Source organism: Corvus kubaryi, unplaced genomic scaffold (assembly GCF_017639235.1).
Source record: "Corvus kubaryi isolate FWS band 111438036 unplaced genomic scaffold, C.kubaryi_AGA036_p1.0 split1-131, whole genome shotgun sequence".
Lineage (NCBI taxonomy): Eukaryota > Metazoa > Chordata > Aves > Passeriformes > Corvidae > Corvus > Corvus kubaryi.
Window position 1 is genome coordinate 4,342,895 of NW_024582073.1, and position 18,058 is coordinate 4,360,952.

At 36.8% G+C, this 18,058-nt stretch overlaps 1 protein-coding gene across 10 annotated transcripts in view; it reads left to right on the forward strand.

The window, feature by feature from the left end:
- CLOCK (clock circadian regulator) overlaps positions 1 to 18,058 on the forward strand; it is a 68,348-nt gene that overhangs the window by 39,944 nt on the left and 10,346 nt on the right. For 8 of the 10 annotated variants that reach the window (XM_042053704.1, XM_042053707.1, XM_042053703.1 and 5 more), the window contains 13 exons: positions 1,081 to 1,170; positions 2,500 to 2,620; positions 3,760 to 3,873; positions 6,428 to 6,546; positions 10,256 to 10,338; positions 10,563 to 10,669; positions 11,104 to 11,251; positions 11,459 to 11,534; positions 12,448 to 12,589; positions 12,968 to 13,068; positions 13,963 to 14,052; positions 16,102 to 16,260; positions 17,586 to 17,792. In XM_042053704.1, coding sequence (XP_041909638.1) covers positions 1,081 to 1,170; positions 2,500 to 2,620; positions 3,760 to 3,873; positions 6,428 to 6,546; positions 10,256 to 10,338; positions 10,563 to 10,669; positions 11,104 to 11,251; positions 11,459 to 11,534; positions 12,448 to 12,589; positions 12,968 to 13,068; positions 13,963 to 14,052; positions 16,102 to 16,260; positions 17,586 to 17,792 — 1,557 coding nt within the window. The remainder of the gene's footprint in view (positions 1 to 1,080; positions 1,171 to 2,499; positions 2,621 to 3,759; positions 3,874 to 6,427; positions 6,547 to 10,255; positions 10,339 to 10,562; positions 10,670 to 11,103; positions 11,252 to 11,458; positions 11,535 to 12,447; positions 12,590 to 12,967; positions 13,069 to 13,962; positions 14,053 to 16,101; positions 16,261 to 17,585; positions 17,793 to 18,058) is intronic. The other 2 variants (XM_042053712.1, XM_042053713.1) reach the window with 2 other exon arrangements.

An 18,058-nucleotide genomic window follows, 5' to 3' on the forward strand; every position in this document is an offset into this window, starting at 1 on the left:
TTTACTGTCAAAGTGGATATTTTAAATTAGCAGCATAAGGAAGGTGCTAGAGAAAGAATTATTATGCATAAATTAAAATTCTAGTTATGAAAAAGGCTCAACATATCCATGTAACTTGAGTGCAATAAGTAAGTGTTTAATTTCTTTACCTGCTATGCTTTCCAAAACTGGTTGAGAGCATTACTTTTCTGAAGATTACATGAATAGTTGCAAAACTACTAGAAAGAAACTTTAATTATAAGCTATTATTTCATTGAAAATGAGCATAAGTCATTTATATCTTGTTAGTGAAACAATTTTTAATTATAGTTAAATGAAAAATATTACAAATTAACAAACACTTCTTTATTTTTGTTCCATAGTTAAACCTTTGCTTTGATGCACAGATACAAAAAGTTACAAGTTGTGGGTTTTGGTATTTAAAAAATTTTCAGAAAAGTCCTCTGATATAAGAGTTTTTTTCAAAGATGTGAGCTTTGAAATTTCCTGTTTAGAAATACAGTTCTGTTGTGCTTTTGTTGGTAGCTTTCAGTTGAAACGTTGTGTTATATTCAAAGGAAAGAAGTTTGAGTTCAGTAAAGATAAGGCAGTCAGAACTGTATCTCACAGATTTCAAGTCTCAGTAAAATCTCAATACAAGCTTCTTTCATTGAGATTGGGAATGTTGAGCTTTTTAAACACTAAAATTCATTGATTTTGCTGACTCTTTTACTTGTTCTTCTTGTAGTTTTCCCACATCTTGGTTTTGTCTCTAGCTCATTTTTATGAGTTTTCTGAGATCTAAAATGGTGATGGAATTAAAAATAACAGGCAGGCAGAGTGGGAGTTGGGGAAAACAGTGGCTGTCTATATATGTATTTGCTTCTGAAACCACAGATTATTTAACGATGGAACAGTATGGGAATTGTAATCGTTTTAGTGTAAAAACAGGATTAAGGGTTTTCAGTAGGGAAAGACATTCCCATTTCTGCAATAAACTAAACTAAAATTGGTCTGCATTATTTTCTGTATTGAATATAGCTTAACATTTTTAGTATGCTGTTTCTTTTTTATTTAACTGCCCGTTATGTTTAATTTCAGGCTCTTGATGGTTTTTTTTTAGCAATTATGACAGATGGAAATATAATATACGTGTCTGAAAGTATAACTCCCTTACTTGAACATTTACCAGTAAGTAACAAATTGCTTTTGGTAACATACCAGTTTGTCTGTGGTTGATTGGTGTTCTGATATGAGTATTTGTGGCATATCCCACAAGTATTGATTAATTGTTGGCATTTTTGGCCAACAGACAGATGGGACAGATGTATGCTTTGTTTCAGTGTTTCTGTTTTTTCTTCAGCACAACTCCTTCCTACTGGTCTGTCTTCTATATTAAACATTTCCTTTGGAAATGCAGAATGCAGTTGTCACTCTGTTAGAAAGGATTATGAAGTGCCTAGCATCAGTTTCAGCGTAGCTGAAGTAACACAGTTGATTGCAGGGGACCCTTTAGAGTTCACAGCCTCTACATGAGTCAGAAGAGTATTACTAAAGATCTAAATAATTGAAATTTTTTAACTACTTTTTTACTTCTTTCTTGACAACACACTCTGATAAATACATTGCTGCTGGTTCTGCTTTTTAAGTTCAATATATACTTTTGGGTTTATCACATTCGCTCATCTTTAATCTGGGTGAGATTGCTCACTGGTACGTGTAACATTCATTTAAGTTTTTAAAGTTACCTTTGAATAATGTTATTCTGAAGTGAAGCAAATTAATAAGTGCTAACAATTGACGAGTTAAATTGAGTGTTTTTCTAGAAGAGAAGGACACATTCTGTTAAATGTTAGTTGTCTTACTGTGGTAAGAGACAAAATAAATTCTCTTAAAGTATGCATGATAACAGTATGAGAATTTTTTAAATGGGCAGGTAATTGTGATTTTAACTTTTTCTTTTCGTAGAATTTGACAGGTTCTCAGAGGCACGTTTGTTCTTGGTTTTTAGGTGTGATTTATGAATTCTAAACATACATTTTATGATTCCTCTTCTTTTGAATACTTAACCAAATGCATTTATGCATATAATCAGTTGTTCAGTTTTGCTGCATTCATCTCTGTTGTTTGCGGTTTTGTGTATGTAGCTATGGAACCGATTATAAAATGTGGTAACTGGCAACTCATCCTCACCCAGCAGCTCGCTCACTCACCCCTCAGTGGGATGGGGGAGGCAATTGGAAGGGTAAAAGCGGGAAAACTTGTGGGTTGAGATAAAGACAGTTTAATAGGTAAAGCAAAAGCCATGCATGCAAGCAAATCAAAGCAAGGAATTCATTTACCACTCCCCATAAGGCAGGCATATCAGAACAGATTTTTTTTCTTGCAAAATACTAATATATATTCCAGCAGGTGACTTTGTTGAGTCAGTAATGAACTGTGGAATTGTTTTGCATTAAAATAGTAGGCTTTGTGACATTGATGTCTTGAATTAACACTTACTAAATCTTTTTCTTTCAGTCTGATCTTGTGGATCAGAGTGTATTTAATTTTATCCCAGAGGGGGAACATTCAGAAATTTATAAAATATTGTCTTCTCATCTGCTGGAAAGTGATTCCTTGACACCGGAATACTTAAAATGTAAGTAGTAATTTTGGGCTAACCCCTGTAGGCAGCTCTGCCCCATACAGCTGCTCGATCACTCCTACCAGTTGAACAGGAAAAGAGTCAGAAGAGTAAAAGTGAGCAAACTTGTGGGTCATGATAAAGGCAGACTAACAGGTGAAGTCAAAAGCTGTGTGCACAAGCAAAGCAAAATAAGGAATTAGTTTGCTCTTTCTGGTTGGTAGGCAGTTGTTCAGCCATCTCTAGGAAAGCAGGGCTATGTCATGTATGATGGTTACTTGGGAAGACAAATGCTGTAAACCCAAATGTCTCCCCCTTCTTCTTTTCCCCAGCTTTTATTGCTGAGCACAGTGCCATACAGTATGGGATATCCCTTAGTTCAGCTCTCCCCGCTGTGTCCCCTCCCAGCTGCTGGGGCACCCCCAGCCTCCTCACCAGTGGAGCAGAGGGAGGTAAAGAGAGGGCCTGTGCACTGTGTAAGTGCTGCTGAGCAATAATGGGCACATCCCTGTTAGCAACACTGTTCTAGTCAAAATCCGAAACACAGCACCATGTGAGCTGCTGTGGGGAAAATTAACTCTATCCCAGATAAAACCAGTACAGCAGTTGTGTTAAAAGTTATTTACTTGGAATTTTACATGATCAGTTTTTCCAGTGTTATTTGAGCAGAGATGTGCTTCAGAGCCCTGAAGAACAGAAGTGTTAGTGTCCCCCCTGCTCTAGAGCAGAATTTTCAAAGTTGCATTGCCTTTTAATCTATAACTTCCCCGTGTATTAGAAGGGTTCATATTGTTTATAGAGCTTCTATTCAGACAGTTTTAGCAGTTGGCAAGAATAAATACATAGCAGGCTAATGGAGTTTGGGAGCATGTGCTTTAGTGAACTTAAGTTCAGGGCATCTTCTTTAATACAGCTCTAGTTCTCAGAGATTTTCATGTTGCTAATATTCAAAGCCCTTCATGCACAAAATCTAAAGGAGTTCTTTAGGTTAGTTACTGTCATGCTGGTTAAAAGCAGAGGCTGTAGCCAGTTGGAATCACTACACTTACAGTATCTCAATATGTATTCAGCTTTATTATACCTGCTTTCCATTTCATGTTGCCTGTGTGCTTCATCAAGCATATAGCCTATTACTTTGTTTATTTTTTTTCTAGCAAAAAATCAGCTAGAATTCTGTTGCCATATGCTGCGAGGAACAATAGATCCAAAAGAGCAACCTACATATGAATATGTAAAATTTATAGGAAATTTCAAGTGTTTGAATCATGGTAAGTAATTTCAGCAGTGTTTGAGTGGAATACTTAGGCAGCTCCGCAGCTAAACTGGCTTGGGACCATGGTGCAAAATGTAGGTAAACTAAAATCCAGCTTTCAAAAGAAGATCTTGAAGCAGAATTTTATCACTTCTGTATTGGTGTAATGGAAAAGAAGAAAAACTGCCTATCAGGTATTACGGGTCTGTGTATTTGAATGCAAAACGTAGTAATTATGCTTAATGCTTTCAATTAAAGGAAACTAGTATTTTGTAAAACATTTTTTAAAAGAATGTTAGAGGAATTTAAGTAAATGTTTTAAAATAAGGAGCCTGAATTTAGTTCATCATAAGCCATATTTAAGCAGGCGTCTAACCTGAAGATTAGTGGTACTGAATACCTGCAGCTCTCATTACACAGGCAACTGGGAAGGAAAATGTAGGTTTTCCCCCCATTTCAGTTCTGTGCTTTCACTTGACAGGAGTTACCACTCAGATGAGTGGGTGGGCCAGTACCGTTTTCTGCACTGAGTTGCTACTCCCTACCACTGAAATTATTTTTATTAGCTATGTATAATATTCTTCGTCTGTGCTACACCTCTAATCTGTTTGGCCTGGCTGTGCTGACTATTTACTTGGGAAGCCTGTTTTTGTGTCCAAGTGGGATCTGCAGTGTGATCAGTAGTAGATTCTTAGAAAGATCACCCAAAAATATTATGAAAACCAGTATGTTGTAAATAAATCTGTGGAGTTTTTATCTGATACCACTATTTTTCTCACAAAATGGGAAGAGGTTGAGTCTTAATGCAAATACAGTTATGTAATATTATAGGAAATACAAGAAACAGTCCTGAAAAGGCCAAATATAGTGCTAGTCTTGGAATGAGGAGTTGGGAAACTGCAGACCTATTGGTTGCAATTTGATATTTGGAAATACTCTGGAACAAATAATTAAAATATATATGAGTTTCAGGAAGCTGCAGGGAATTGAATGGCAACCACTGTGGATTTTCCAGGTAGAAATAGCATCAAATCAGTTCAGCTTCCTCTACCAAAGAGTAACACACTGTATGGATAAGAGGATAAAGCACAAATAAATGATGGACTTTTCAAATACGGTTTTGTTATCATATTCTGTTCTCACAAACGTATAAGGGAAGCACATGTTAATTGAAATTGCTTGAGAGTAGCTGCAGAAACTGATTGGAAAGGTTACCAATGTTCACTGTCAAAGTGCAGTTTTAATGGACAACTTCTGGATTTGATTGGTATTTTCATTAATGTTATGAACAATGGAACATAGTTTGAAGTCATGAAATAGTCCACTAAAAACAAGAGAAGAATTCATCCCCAAATTTAGAAAAGAAATTATTTTGGTCTAAAAACCCAGAAAAATTGACTAAGAAAAAATGCAAGTTACTATGTTTAGGAATATCAAACTATATGAACAAGGATGGCTACAGCAAGCTACATAGCAGTCCTTTAGGAAAAGGGGTTACTGTGGAATGTAAACTGAATGTGACCAAATCACCTTGACCAGCCACCAATCTGAAAATGCAAAAGCCTTTCTAAAATATAGTCAAAACCACCTGAAATAGTCCCACTGCACTTCTTAGCACTTGCATGTCCTCATCCAAGTTTTGATACTTATTTGTCAGAAGTAAAGAAGTTGGAGAGCGTTCAGAGTAGAGCAACAAAACAAGTAGTTTATAAATCTAACTTACAAGGCAAGATAAACTCTGAAGAACGAAGGACGAGGGCTAAGATAAAGAGGAAGGAAACTGCTTATTTTCTTTCTGATGGAAAGAGCAAGGAGCTGTAAGCTGAAATTGCATGAAGAAACTTTAGTAGGAGTTCTAATCTAGAGCTGAATTAAAACCAGTCAGGCTTTGAAAGACCTCACAGTGTTTTGAAGTCACCATCTCTAGGCCTTAGTAAAGATAAACTAAATTGATAATGGATGGAAATGAAAGATAAGGTTAATCTGTTTTGAGGTCTAGTCCATCCTTTGCCTCCTTTTGATTCCATCTCCGTGATTCAATAAGTGGAATTTGTTCTCAGCTCAGTATCCTGATTCTTTCACATCTGTAATTGTGCCTTTGATTGTTCTGTTACTTGGTATGTCTTCAGCATGTGTTGCTTAAATGTGATGGAAGTCTACAAAGTAAATACTTACCTCAGAGTTCAAAAGAAAAAATTAGCAAAACCTGATGCAAAAGATAAATTTTAAAGATACTTTTGAAGAAAGTGTAATCCAGTCATTTTTACCCGTTAGCAAAGATTAGAACTGTTATTAGTTTCTTAAAAACACTTTGTCGGTAATAATATCGTATTAACTGTAATTTTAGTTCTTTGAGTAAGTAACTGGATGGTCATGTTCCCATTACTACTCTGTAACTACTCCTATTACTGTGTTATTATTCCTGCGCATATAAATGTAGATATGTAGCATTTTTCTTAATGCATGATAAGTTACAAGCAAACCACAGATAAATACTCGGCCACTTGTCTTGTGATATTACTGCCATTTTCCTCCATACTTACATTGTCATCTCCTCTGTCTGCCCTCAGTTCCCAACTCAGCGCACAATGGTTTTGAAGGAACTATTCAGAGATCACACCGGCCTTCATATGAGGAAAAAGTTTGCTTTGTAGCAACAGTTAGATTAGCTACACCTCAATTTATCAAGGTATGTACAAATGAAATCACTTCTATATCATTCTTAAATGGACTCTAAATGGGAAAACTTCAGAGAGAATGCAAACAACATTTAAAATATTCATGGAAAACCATAAGGAATTTTATGATATGAAACTGAAAGTGTCTGTTTCTTACTTGAAATAGGCTAAGTTTTATGCAAAGTATCAAACAGGTTATGGTGAACATTAATTCTAAATAGGAATATAAAAGAGAAATATGCAAGAAATAAATTTCGAGGAAGTCCACAGGAATATAATTTAGCAAGATGAACTTAAGCAATATGAAAGATTACATCAAGGTTCCACTTTCACTGGAGAAATGATTGATTTAGTTGGAACTCGGACATGAATTTTTTGTTGCTGGTGGTCTTTCTGCAGTTTGACACAGAAGTAAATCTTGGAGGGCTTAAAGAAAGCTTACATTACTTGTCAGTAATGAAGAGTTGGGTTTGAGGTAATAGAAATCTTTTGTTTCTATGCAGTTATTCAGTAACTCAGTGGTTTAAACCTAACATTTTGCTTAACTACTAATGTACAATGTGAAGGTGCCTTTCCAAGCTTAGAATTGGATGCATATGATACTTGTAGTTCAGTAAGTATAATCCTGTTTCTCTCCAAAACCAATAAAAATAAATACTCAGGATACAGTACAGTATGGTCAGTGATTGTGATTCCATTATATGTTTCATACAAATATGTGAATCAAGGTTCAGGATAGTCTGCTATCTAACGTTTGTTTTTGCAATTCAGTTGTAAAGTAATGCCATGAAGTGCATGTAGCCCAGTGTTAAGCTGTTGTCTGTAATACAAGAACTCTGAACATTTAAACAACTTTAAAGCACTGATGATGTCTTAAGCTGAAGACTGTTGGTGGTAGCTTCTGAAGGATGTGGTTTATCTACTTTGCACTTCAAAAGCATAGTAGGGAGCATGTGGAGAAATCATAGAAACTTCTTCAGTTCTATCAGGCTGAATAGGAATTTTGTCTCTCCAGACTTGATGCCAGAGAAAGTTTGTTTATTTTTTCTAAAACTATGGAAATCTTTCATCTGCCACTTTACTTCTCATGCAGGTCTAAAAAATATGTTTCCTGTTATGCCTACAGTTGGTAGAGATGTTATATGTGGGATTTTTGCCTCATGAAATAATTGTGGAAAAAAGACCAACCTGACATTTGAAAATGCTTTTGTCTTTTAAAAAAGTCTGACAGTTCATAGTAAATCTTCTATGTTTCCTCCTCTTGGAAGCTGAGGAACATCCATTTATGATCTTCAAGTGTCTCAGTCTCCTGCAGGCGAAAACCTTACAGATTATACTCTGGCCAGAGTTTCATTCCTGTATCTGAACCTCTAAGCCTTCAGTGTCCAAGGAAGCTTCCATGTTACAAAAGTTTTAAGATCTTTCGAGACTTTCAACCAGTGCTGTTCATTTGGGAAATCTTTTGAAGAAGACTAACATAAGAGTGAAGACTTAATCTGGCAATACCTTTTTATACTCATGATACCTTCTGTTATTATTGAGGCTAGCATTGACTAGTCTTTAGCGAATGAGTGTATGTCAGGAATTTTACCATCCCAGTAACTTCACTAACAAATGCGCAGCCAGTAATGAGATGTGTGTTCTAGTATTGCCTTATTTAAGGTAGAACTTTCCTGCTCATCTGTCACTTATTCTCTTTCTTTCAGTTGGTATATGGTTCTGGATTCTTTATTTTTTTTCCTTGAATGTAATTTCTCGGGATATGCAATGCTTTTTGCATCTTTAAAGTTCATATTTTTCTTTTATGTATATGACCCTACCACTTTCGTAATAAAACATGTCACAAATTTTGCTCCGTAGTGAAGGCATTTGGTTCTACACATTGTTTAAAACATTTGTCTTGCATTTTGGCTAGTTGATGTTTGCATTCTATCAAGAAGGCAGGATTAATCCAGCTGAAAAGATTCTGCCAAAATACTTTTTGTTACAAATGAAAGTCCTTTCTTTTCTAGATGCCTTGTTGACAACTTCAACAAGACGCCTTGTTGAACAAGCTGGCTTCTGCCCAGGGGTATTTTACAGTGGAATATCTGCAAATCATTAATATAAATGCATTGAGTAATTGGATACTAACCTGCTGCCATTTGCTCTCTAACCATGATGTTTTTACTGTGGTTTTACTGCTTGCACTTCAGTGATTTTTACTTTTGTTTTGACTTGCGTCAAAATAATTAGATCAAAAGAAACAACAAATCAAAAGTATATCTCAAGGATTATACTCTTGCTCTTTCATTTCTCTTACTTTAGTATGAGTGGTGCTTTATTAAATGCTGTAATTTTAGAAAAGTAGGTGAGCTTTGGGTTCTAGGGGTAGTTTCAGATTTGAAGCTTAAATCTTGCTAACTGGAATTCACATCAAGAGTCATAAATTTGTGCCCAGAGTTGTTTAGCTCATTGCCTTCATCTAATTCATCCATCATTTTCTCAGTCACTGTCTTTAGATTTTACAGTGATGAAGGTGAGGAAAAAAACATTGCCTAGGTATGGTCACTCTTTCCTTTCATAGAAAGAAAACTTAGATCTATTTAAAAAACTGCAAAGTATCCAATTAAACTCTTTGGATTATAACCTGAAAGAATGAAAAGAAAGGTCCCTCTGTTAGTCTTATACTGTATTTTTCTGCAGGACTGCTTTAGTTACAGATGTTTGCAGGGCAGCAATGTGCTCATTTGTCCACACCTACGAGTATTCTATCAGTGTAGCAGCAGCTTCCACACTGCAGTTTTTAGGAAACTCTTGTAACTGATTGTCAATAGATCCCAGGGTGTTCCTGGCACTGGAAATACCATTGCAAGCTCCTACAAATGACAAATGTGTGCATGTGTCCAAAAAAGAAAGATTTACTTATCTCTAATTTTAATGTAATTCTTTGAGGGATACATTTGTATGCATGTATTCCATCACCCATCTTCCTTCTTGTAAGGCAGTACTAGAGGAGTTTGCAAAAGAATTGACTGGCTTGGGGTGCGTGGTGTTGTGACTGTCTCTGCATGAGGCACAGTACTTGGTGGGGCATCTTTACCTTTCTCAAAGGGGACAGTAGAAGTTGGCTGACATGCTCTGAATATGTTGGAGTGGAATACATTTAGAATGATGTGCAGAATACCTTGAGGTTTTGTTGCAATGGAAATACATCACTCCCTTACTTTTCATGAGTTCTAAACATAAGAATAGTGTGTTATTTGTAGTACATGTCTGTGCACAAAAAAGGTTTAGAGCACTTTGTGTTCACTAAAGGGAAGAATCCTATTCCTAAACTCAGAGTAATGTGACCATCTTGCTAGTGTTGGGTTTTACCCATTATAAACATGGACTATAATCAGACTGTCTGGTGGGAACGTTTCATCTCTTCTTTTATGTGTTCCAATTTAAAAGCATAACTGCTATTGATTTCTGCTAGTACTACTGTGTTTGTAGATACTGAGTTAATCTCATGACATGGTTAGTCCGTTTAAATCAACTGAGTGTCAGCTTGGCACAGTTGAGATTAGATTCTACCTCAGTATTATGCGTTTAAACAAGCAAAACCAATGAAGCAGTCTAAAAATAACATTATAACTATTGTGGAGTTATCTACTAACTTTAGGTAAGTCTGAATTTTGACAGTTTATCTACTAGAATAGAGCAGTTTTAAGAGATTTTTATTTTTTTCCTTTGTAGGAAATGTGCACTGTTGAAGAACCCAACGAAGAGTTCACATCTAGACACAGCTTGGAATGGAAGTTCCTATTCTTGGATCACAGGTGCAGTTCCTTCTGTGTAGTAGCAATAGCAGCTGAATCATACTGCTGGCTGTAGTATTTGGTGTTCACTAACCTGCATTAACTACTCATAGCTTGTGTTGAGTTTAATTTTTTTTTTCAGAGACATACTGTAAACAAGACAGCTTATATGATTAATTCTGGTTTCTTTGAGAGTCTTTTGTGTGTGTGAAAATAAAATGACATTGATTTTTCTATTAAATTAGGGCACCTCCGATAATAGGTTATCTTCCATTTGAAGTTTTGGGAACGTCAGGCTATGATTATTACCACGTGGATGATCTAGATAATCTGGCAAAATGTCATGAGCATTGTGAGTACAACTAAGTCACTAAAATGAGCAAGTTTGTTAAATTGTACAACTGTTCTGCTGAAATTTTGTGATATTTTGAGTGAAGTTTGACATTATTATACTGCTGTTCCTTATCTTTGTTTTTCTTTTGAAACAGAACTACAAAACACATTTAATTTTATCTTATAATTCCAGGGTTTCATTGTGGTAAATTGGAGTGCACAGCTCTATGACTAATACTTTTTCAGTTCTTCCAATAGCATTTAAAAGGCTTTATACTGTTTAATAAGTGCAAAAATTGGTGGAAAATTTTCAAACCTGTTCTTGATAGTGGTTGTAATACTGGATTTAGACATGGGTTTGGGCTATACCAACCTGGGAAATAATGTTCTTTTTATGTAACCGGAGTATTTACAGCTTGGCAAGACAGTAAACTTTATTCTTCATCTTTATAGTAATGCAATATGGGAAAGGGAAGTCATGTTACTACAGATTCCTTACAAAGGGACAACAATGGATTTGGCTGCAAACACATTACTATATCACGTATCACCAGTGGAATTCCAGGCCAGAGTTTATTGTCTGTACGCACACTGTTGTAAGGTAGGTTACTTTTTAAAGTAATCCTACTGGCATGGGAGCTACCTTGATGGTATTTTTGGAAGTAGAGAAATTATAGCAGCGTAAAGAATCACTGGAAAACTTCCTGGGATACTTTATAAGCAAGGTGGCTTTGAGGAGTTTGGTCTTTGAGGTATATTTTTTAAATCATCCCGCAATATAGTAGTCACACTTGGTTTGTTCTTCTAGTTATGCAGAAGTTAGAGCAGAAAGACGACGAGAACTTGGTATTGAGGAATCTCTCCCAGAGATAACAGCAGATAAAGTGAGTGTTTTATACAATTTTATTTTACATCTTTACATACTAAAAATTATACGCAAGCAAATATACAGCAGCAAAAAGTGGTTTGTCCCATTTGTCCCTAAATAAAGTAATTATTTGGTCTCTAAATAATATGACTATTTAAAATGATCAAAGAAGTCTAGAAAGAGTGTTGAACTGTACTCTGCCTATAATGTCCTTCTCTTTTCAGGAATAAATGTCCATGTAGTTATACTATAACACGGTAGCACCCATAAGTTTTTATTAAGATCTGATTTCTGCAGCATTAGATTCCTAAATAAACGTTCCCCTTACTGGAAGTACCCATAATCTGAAAAACCAAGGTCAACACAGAAAGTTGACTTGAAGGAATTCACAATAGGAAAATAGGCACTGTTTAATTCAATGACTCTGTCCCACTTCTTAGAAGTATACAAAATTATTTTTGAATGAATGCCCTTGGAAGCTCAATGCGTGTTATAAGCTTGTGGATATGATCTGTCATGTTTTAGTCTGACAGTTCAGAAATGTTTTCCTTTGGCAGTTTCACAAGTTTCATCTGTTGGTGCTCCTTCTAGTGGAACAAACTTATCCTTTCCAAAAGAATAAGCAGTTCACTCATTACACTGTTATTCAGAGTGAATTGAGGGGCTAGAGAAGGAGGTCAGCTCAGTAGTCAGTTTGTGGCCTGAGTCTGCATGCGTTTTGGTTTCTAGGCTTATATAGCTTTGGTTTCCAGGGATAAAAGCCTCAAATGGAAACAGAGCTTACAGCCATCAAACAGGCCAGTACTTCTGCACGGTCACCTGTGTAAGGCAGTTGATTAGAAACAGCAAGGTCTGAGATATTTTCTAGCAGAAATATACATTGTGTGCTGAATTAAAGAAATAATTGTTATTTATGTGTGTCTCTTCAGAGTCAGGACTCTGGGTCTGACAATCACATAAACACAGTGAGTCTCAAAGAAGCACTGGAAAGGTTTGATACTAGCCCTACACCTTCTGCTTCCTCCAGGAGTTCGAGAAAATCTTCACATACTGCAGTATCGGATCATTCGTGTAAGCACCAACTGTTGAAAATAGAATTGCCTTCTATTGAAAGTGAAAGCTTTCTCTACTTAATTAAATGTGTAACTGGCAGTTAATAATCATTTTATGAGAGGTGTGCAAGTGAAAACATCCTTTTTGATGGTTCAGAGATCTGCAGACTACTCTGAAAAAGACTTACTTCTAAGAGTACAATATCAGACACTGGAACACCCCATTTCAATCCATCAGGTTGCACTACTGGTGGATAGTCGGAGGGGGAAAAAAAAAGAGTCCAAGCCTTAAGAGTTTTTTTATTCATTAAAAGCTTCCTGTGATTTGATTATTGCATTACAGAATTGAGATAACTATTAACATGTTTCTTTCTGTTCTAACTCTCAACATTGTCAGCAACACCAACTAAAATGACAGTGGACACTAGCACTCCTCCAAGGCAAAGCTTATCTGGTCATGAAAAGACTGCGCAAAGAAGATCATCTCTGAGCAGTCAGGTAACTTCAGAGAAAAATGTACTTAAACAGTGTAGTTCACCTTTAAAAGCTATTATTAAATCCATATAAGCTTTGTTTTATTTCTTCTAAAAACACAGTTTAAACTGTAAGAGTTTTGCATGGAATACGTCTCTTAGAACTGCCTCATCAATATGCAACTTTGGTACACTAGATTTTAAAGGAATATAATAATTAAGCATATATGTATTTAGGTTTTGTCATTAGGATTTGCAAGAATGTGAATGAATCTCTGCTTTCACTCACATGGAGCTTCTTTCTGTGATTCTGGATTTTTTAATACACACACACACACATGCACATATATATGTAAAATTGCCAGTGTAATGCTGTGTGTGTGTCCCTATAGAGAATTCATACAAATTGATGACTAAGAATATTAGTGAATACCTCTGTATCCTTTCTGAAATCTTGATAGTATGAGAAAGTGTCATGCTTCATGTACTTGGTGCTCATTTTCCCGTTGAACTAATACATTCACTTCAAAAACAGAATGCTTATTAAAAGATGTATTTCTAAAAATTGTTAGTTTAAGAATAAATCAAAGGTGTCAACTTCCAAACTCGTTGAAAAAGTCTTTCCCTTAATACAATTAAGACTTCTAAAATATTTATAGTTGTAATTTCTGTTTTATACCTACTGCTTATATATATATTTTTAGCAGCCGGGAAATAACGCGTATATTATGTAGATAATCAGTTGCTTTTGTTTTCTTAATTCTCTAATAATTAAGGCTAGATATTTCAAGAAACAATTTACTAGTTTCTATCATATTTTCATATGATACTGTTTTGTATTTGACACTTTAAAGAAATACTTCAGGTCAAGTATGAAGTTCATTCTCTTACGATTATGGAACAATTTTTTTAATCCTAGTCTTTAAGCTCACAGTCTCTTGGACAACCAGTAACACAGCCAGCAATATCTCAGCCTGCAACTCTACAGCTCCAGTCTGGAATGACTCAGGTATGGATTAACTCGATTTATTATTATTTTTTAAACAGTCTTGTTCTCCTAGAGAACAGCGTTCCCCTGGAGTAATGGGCTGCCTGTGGCTTGGGTGCAGGTACTGTTCACTGAGTGAAAAACAGTTTGGGTTGCCAGGCCTAGAGAGTGGTGGTGAATGGAGTTACATCCAGCCGGCAGCCAGTCACCAGTGGGGTTCCACAGGGCTCAGTACTGGGGCCAGTCCTGTTTAACATATTTACTGATGATCTGGACAAAGGGATTGAGGTCACCATCAGTGAGTCTGCAGAGGTAAATGTAAATCAGATGTACCGAATTGGTAGATGACACCAAGTTGGGTGAGAGTGTTGATCTGCTGGAGGGTAGGAAGGCTCTGCAGAGGCATCTGGACAGGCTGGATCAATGGGCTGAGGCCGATTGTATGAGGTTCAGCAAGGCCAAGTGCCGTGTTCAGCAAGGCTAGGTGCTGGGTCCAGCACTTGGGTCACAACAACCCCCTGCAGTGCTGCAGGCTGGGGGCAGAGTGGCTGGAAAGCTGCCCAGCAGAAAAGCACCTGGGGGTGCTGGTCAATAGCAGCTGAACATGAGCCAGCTGTGCCCAGGTGGCCAAGAAGGCCAGTGGCATCCTGGCCTGTATGAGCAATGGTGTGGCCAGCAGGACCAGAGCAGTGATCATGGCCCTATGCTTGGCACTGGTGAGGCCACATCTCAAGTGCTGTGTTGACTTTTAAGCCCTTCACTGCAAGAAAGACATTGAGGTGCTGGAGTGAGTCCAGAGAAGGGCAATGGAGTTGGTGAAGGGGCTGGAACATGAATCAGACAAGGAGTGGCTGAGGGAGCTGGGGTTGTTCAGCCTGGAGAAAAGAAGGCTGAGGGGAGACCTCATTACTTCCTCTCTACAACTTCCTGGAAGGAGGTTGTAGTAAGGCAACTGTTGGTCTCTTCTCTCAGGCAACAAGGGACAGGGTAAGAGGAAATGGTCTTGAGTTGCACCAGGGAAGGTTTATATTGTATATTAGGAAAAATTTGTTTACTGAAAGAGTGGCCAGTCATTAGAACAGGCTGCAAGTCATGGGCACTGGCTGCCCAGGGAATTGGTGGAGTCACCATCCCTGATGGTATTAAAAAGCCATGTAGATGTGGCACTTAGAGACGTGGTTTAGTGTTGGACTTGGCAGTGGTGGGTTAGTGATTATCCTTGGTGATGTTAAAGTCTTTTCCATCTTAAACAATTCTCTGCTTCTATATTCTGAATATAATGTTAATTTCTCTTTCAGAAATTGAGTCCTTTGTTGCCAAATTCATCTTTAAAATTATTCTCTTGAAATGAGCAAATTCCCTAATTTGACACTTTTACTTCATGTTTTTCTTCCTGTTATTTGTGGGGATATAATTTTCAGCCATGTGCATTAGCAACATAGACATAAACATAGTTAAAGCTAAAATATTTTAGGGCATGAATTTAAAAATCCATCAACTCTGCTGGTAACTTTCAGGCATATGCTTATAACACAAGGGTGCTTGGTCTGTGAAATGCTTCTAATAAGAACAGGATACAGGTATCGAAAGGTTATACTGACTTGGGGCCTGTAGCAGATGTCTGAGGAGGAATAGAAGTGGCAAATAGTTTCTCTGTGGGCTCAGCCATCAGCATTTTGTGATTGAGGGTATTCCCAAGTTATTTTTATGTTTTAGCTCTGGGTGAATTTTTTTTTTTTTTGAACTGGCACAGTTCTAATTTTTAACATGAGAGAGCTTTAACATCCACAGCACCATGTAAATTACTAGGGCTACATATATATGTGTGTGTGATTTGGACACACAGTCAGTTTCTCATGCTATGGATATTTTTAGTTCACAAATTCTGATGCATCAATTAAATGTTAATTCTGTGACGTTTTCATACTAATGAATTGGTCCTCAGATTATGGTTTATTAGTAGTGTAAAGAGCAGTGCTTGATTTCTTTGCTGCTGTGGAGGACTGTATTTACCTCTTGGAAATAAAATGTCATTTTTGCTCAGCTTTTAATTTATTCATTGCACTACAGCCTGTGTTTCAGTTTTCAGCTCAGTTAGGAGCTATGCAGCATCTGAAGGACCAGCTAGAGCAGAGAACACGCATGATAGAGGCAAATATTCATCGGCAGCAGGAAGAGTTGCGTAAGATTCAAGAGCAGCTTCAAATTGTTCATGGTCAAGGACTCCAGGTGAGTTCGTGTATCACAGGTTTCATCTGTAGAGAATTTAGGCATCTGAAATGTGTCTTGGGCACCTAATTGCACAGCATGATCCTCCATATTCTCTGTCAGCTGCCATCTGGGCCTAATATGTCTAAAATCCATAGTATGTGAAGCTGCTGTTCCAGAGGTACCTGATGTTTTGCTTCTGAATGTATCTGGAAATGCCCCAGTGTTAAGCAGGTCAAGCTTAGCTTATGACTTAACCTAAATAAATGTAGAACGATGGAGTGGTTGTTAATTCTTGCAAAGTTTTTCAGCCATTAGAATATTAATCCAAAATCTTCAAGATGAGCATCTCTTTTTTAGCTCTGAGGCTGTCAAATCCATGCTTTTGTTTCTTAAACTGTCCTATCATGCTGAGTGGCTCTACTGTGCATTGTAAACTTGAAGGAGTTGAGCCAGAAAGACAAGAAGTCTAGAGGATGCATTACTCAGTCTAGCAGCTGACTACCTGATTTCTGATTTTTTTTTAACCAGTATATATTTTTCTATTTCTGTCATTGTCTTATCAGCTATATTTGGAAGAAAATAATTACCCTATTGGATTTTTCTAGTTAAAAGACCCAAACAAAAAAAAGTGATCACCTCAAACTAGGATACATTTTAAGGAAATAATTTAATATTTTCAGTCTGGATTGTGACTAAAGAGTAGAAAAAATACTTCATGGAAGTATTGAGTATGTTGCTTAAATTCTGTTGAAAGAGTAGGAGTTTCTGGCATGTGCCATTTTCAGTGTTGTGTGATGTCTAGTGTAAACATGCCAGCAGTAGACTGCGTTATCCATGTCTCACAGGGAGAGATTCACAGCTCTCTTCCCTTGCAGTGAGGAGGGACCTTGTTCAGGAATGTGAAAACTAGAGAGAATACTTCAGTGCTGCACATTCTGCCTTGTTATAGGCTCGGGCCTAACTTTTTGTAAAGAACCAAATATTTTTGTGCTGAATTCTGTTTATTACAACAATTGGAAAGTTCAGTATAATCATTATGATTTCCTGATTGTCAAGGAAGATTATGTTTTTGGGGCTATGCCTAGATCTACTGATTCAGAGATTTCCTTCATCTGATTTAGTCTTACTGCTGAAGGGCCTACAAATAGAAGTGTGATCTCAAATATGTTTTGTCTTTAGATAGTTGTGGACTACATTACTAGTTAGTCTCTAAATGGTACTTTTTCTGAAGGAATAAATACTGAATGTTAATGTTTAGAACTGTAGAAAATGAGGATTCTGATTCTTACCAGTTAGTGTCAAGTCTCTGAATACTGACCCTATAACTTGTGGAATTTTTTAAGATGTTCTTGCAGCAGTCAGCTTCTGGACTCAACTTTGGTTCTGTGCAGCTTCCTTCTGGAAATTCTTCAACTGTTCAGCAGCTTACGCCAATAAACATGCAAGGCCAAGTTGTTCAGACTAATCAGACTCAAAGTGGGATGAACACAGGCCATATAAGTACTCCACACATGATACAGCAGCAGCCTTTGCAGAGTACTGCAACACAGGTAAAATTCTATTACTGATTTTGCTGGATAGAATATATGCTCAAAACCACAGCTGAAACACAACAGCTTCCCTGACATTCCCCTGTTATGAATGAATGTTTGAGATTGTTGAAAAAAATTATCGGCAAGGGTATCAGCAAAAGCCGAATTTAATATTAAGTGACAGCACGACAAAGTTCCTTGGCAAGATTCACTCTACTACTTACAGGGCAGTTAAGGCACAAGGAAAAAACAAGCAGCAACAAAACCAAATAGAATCCAGGCAA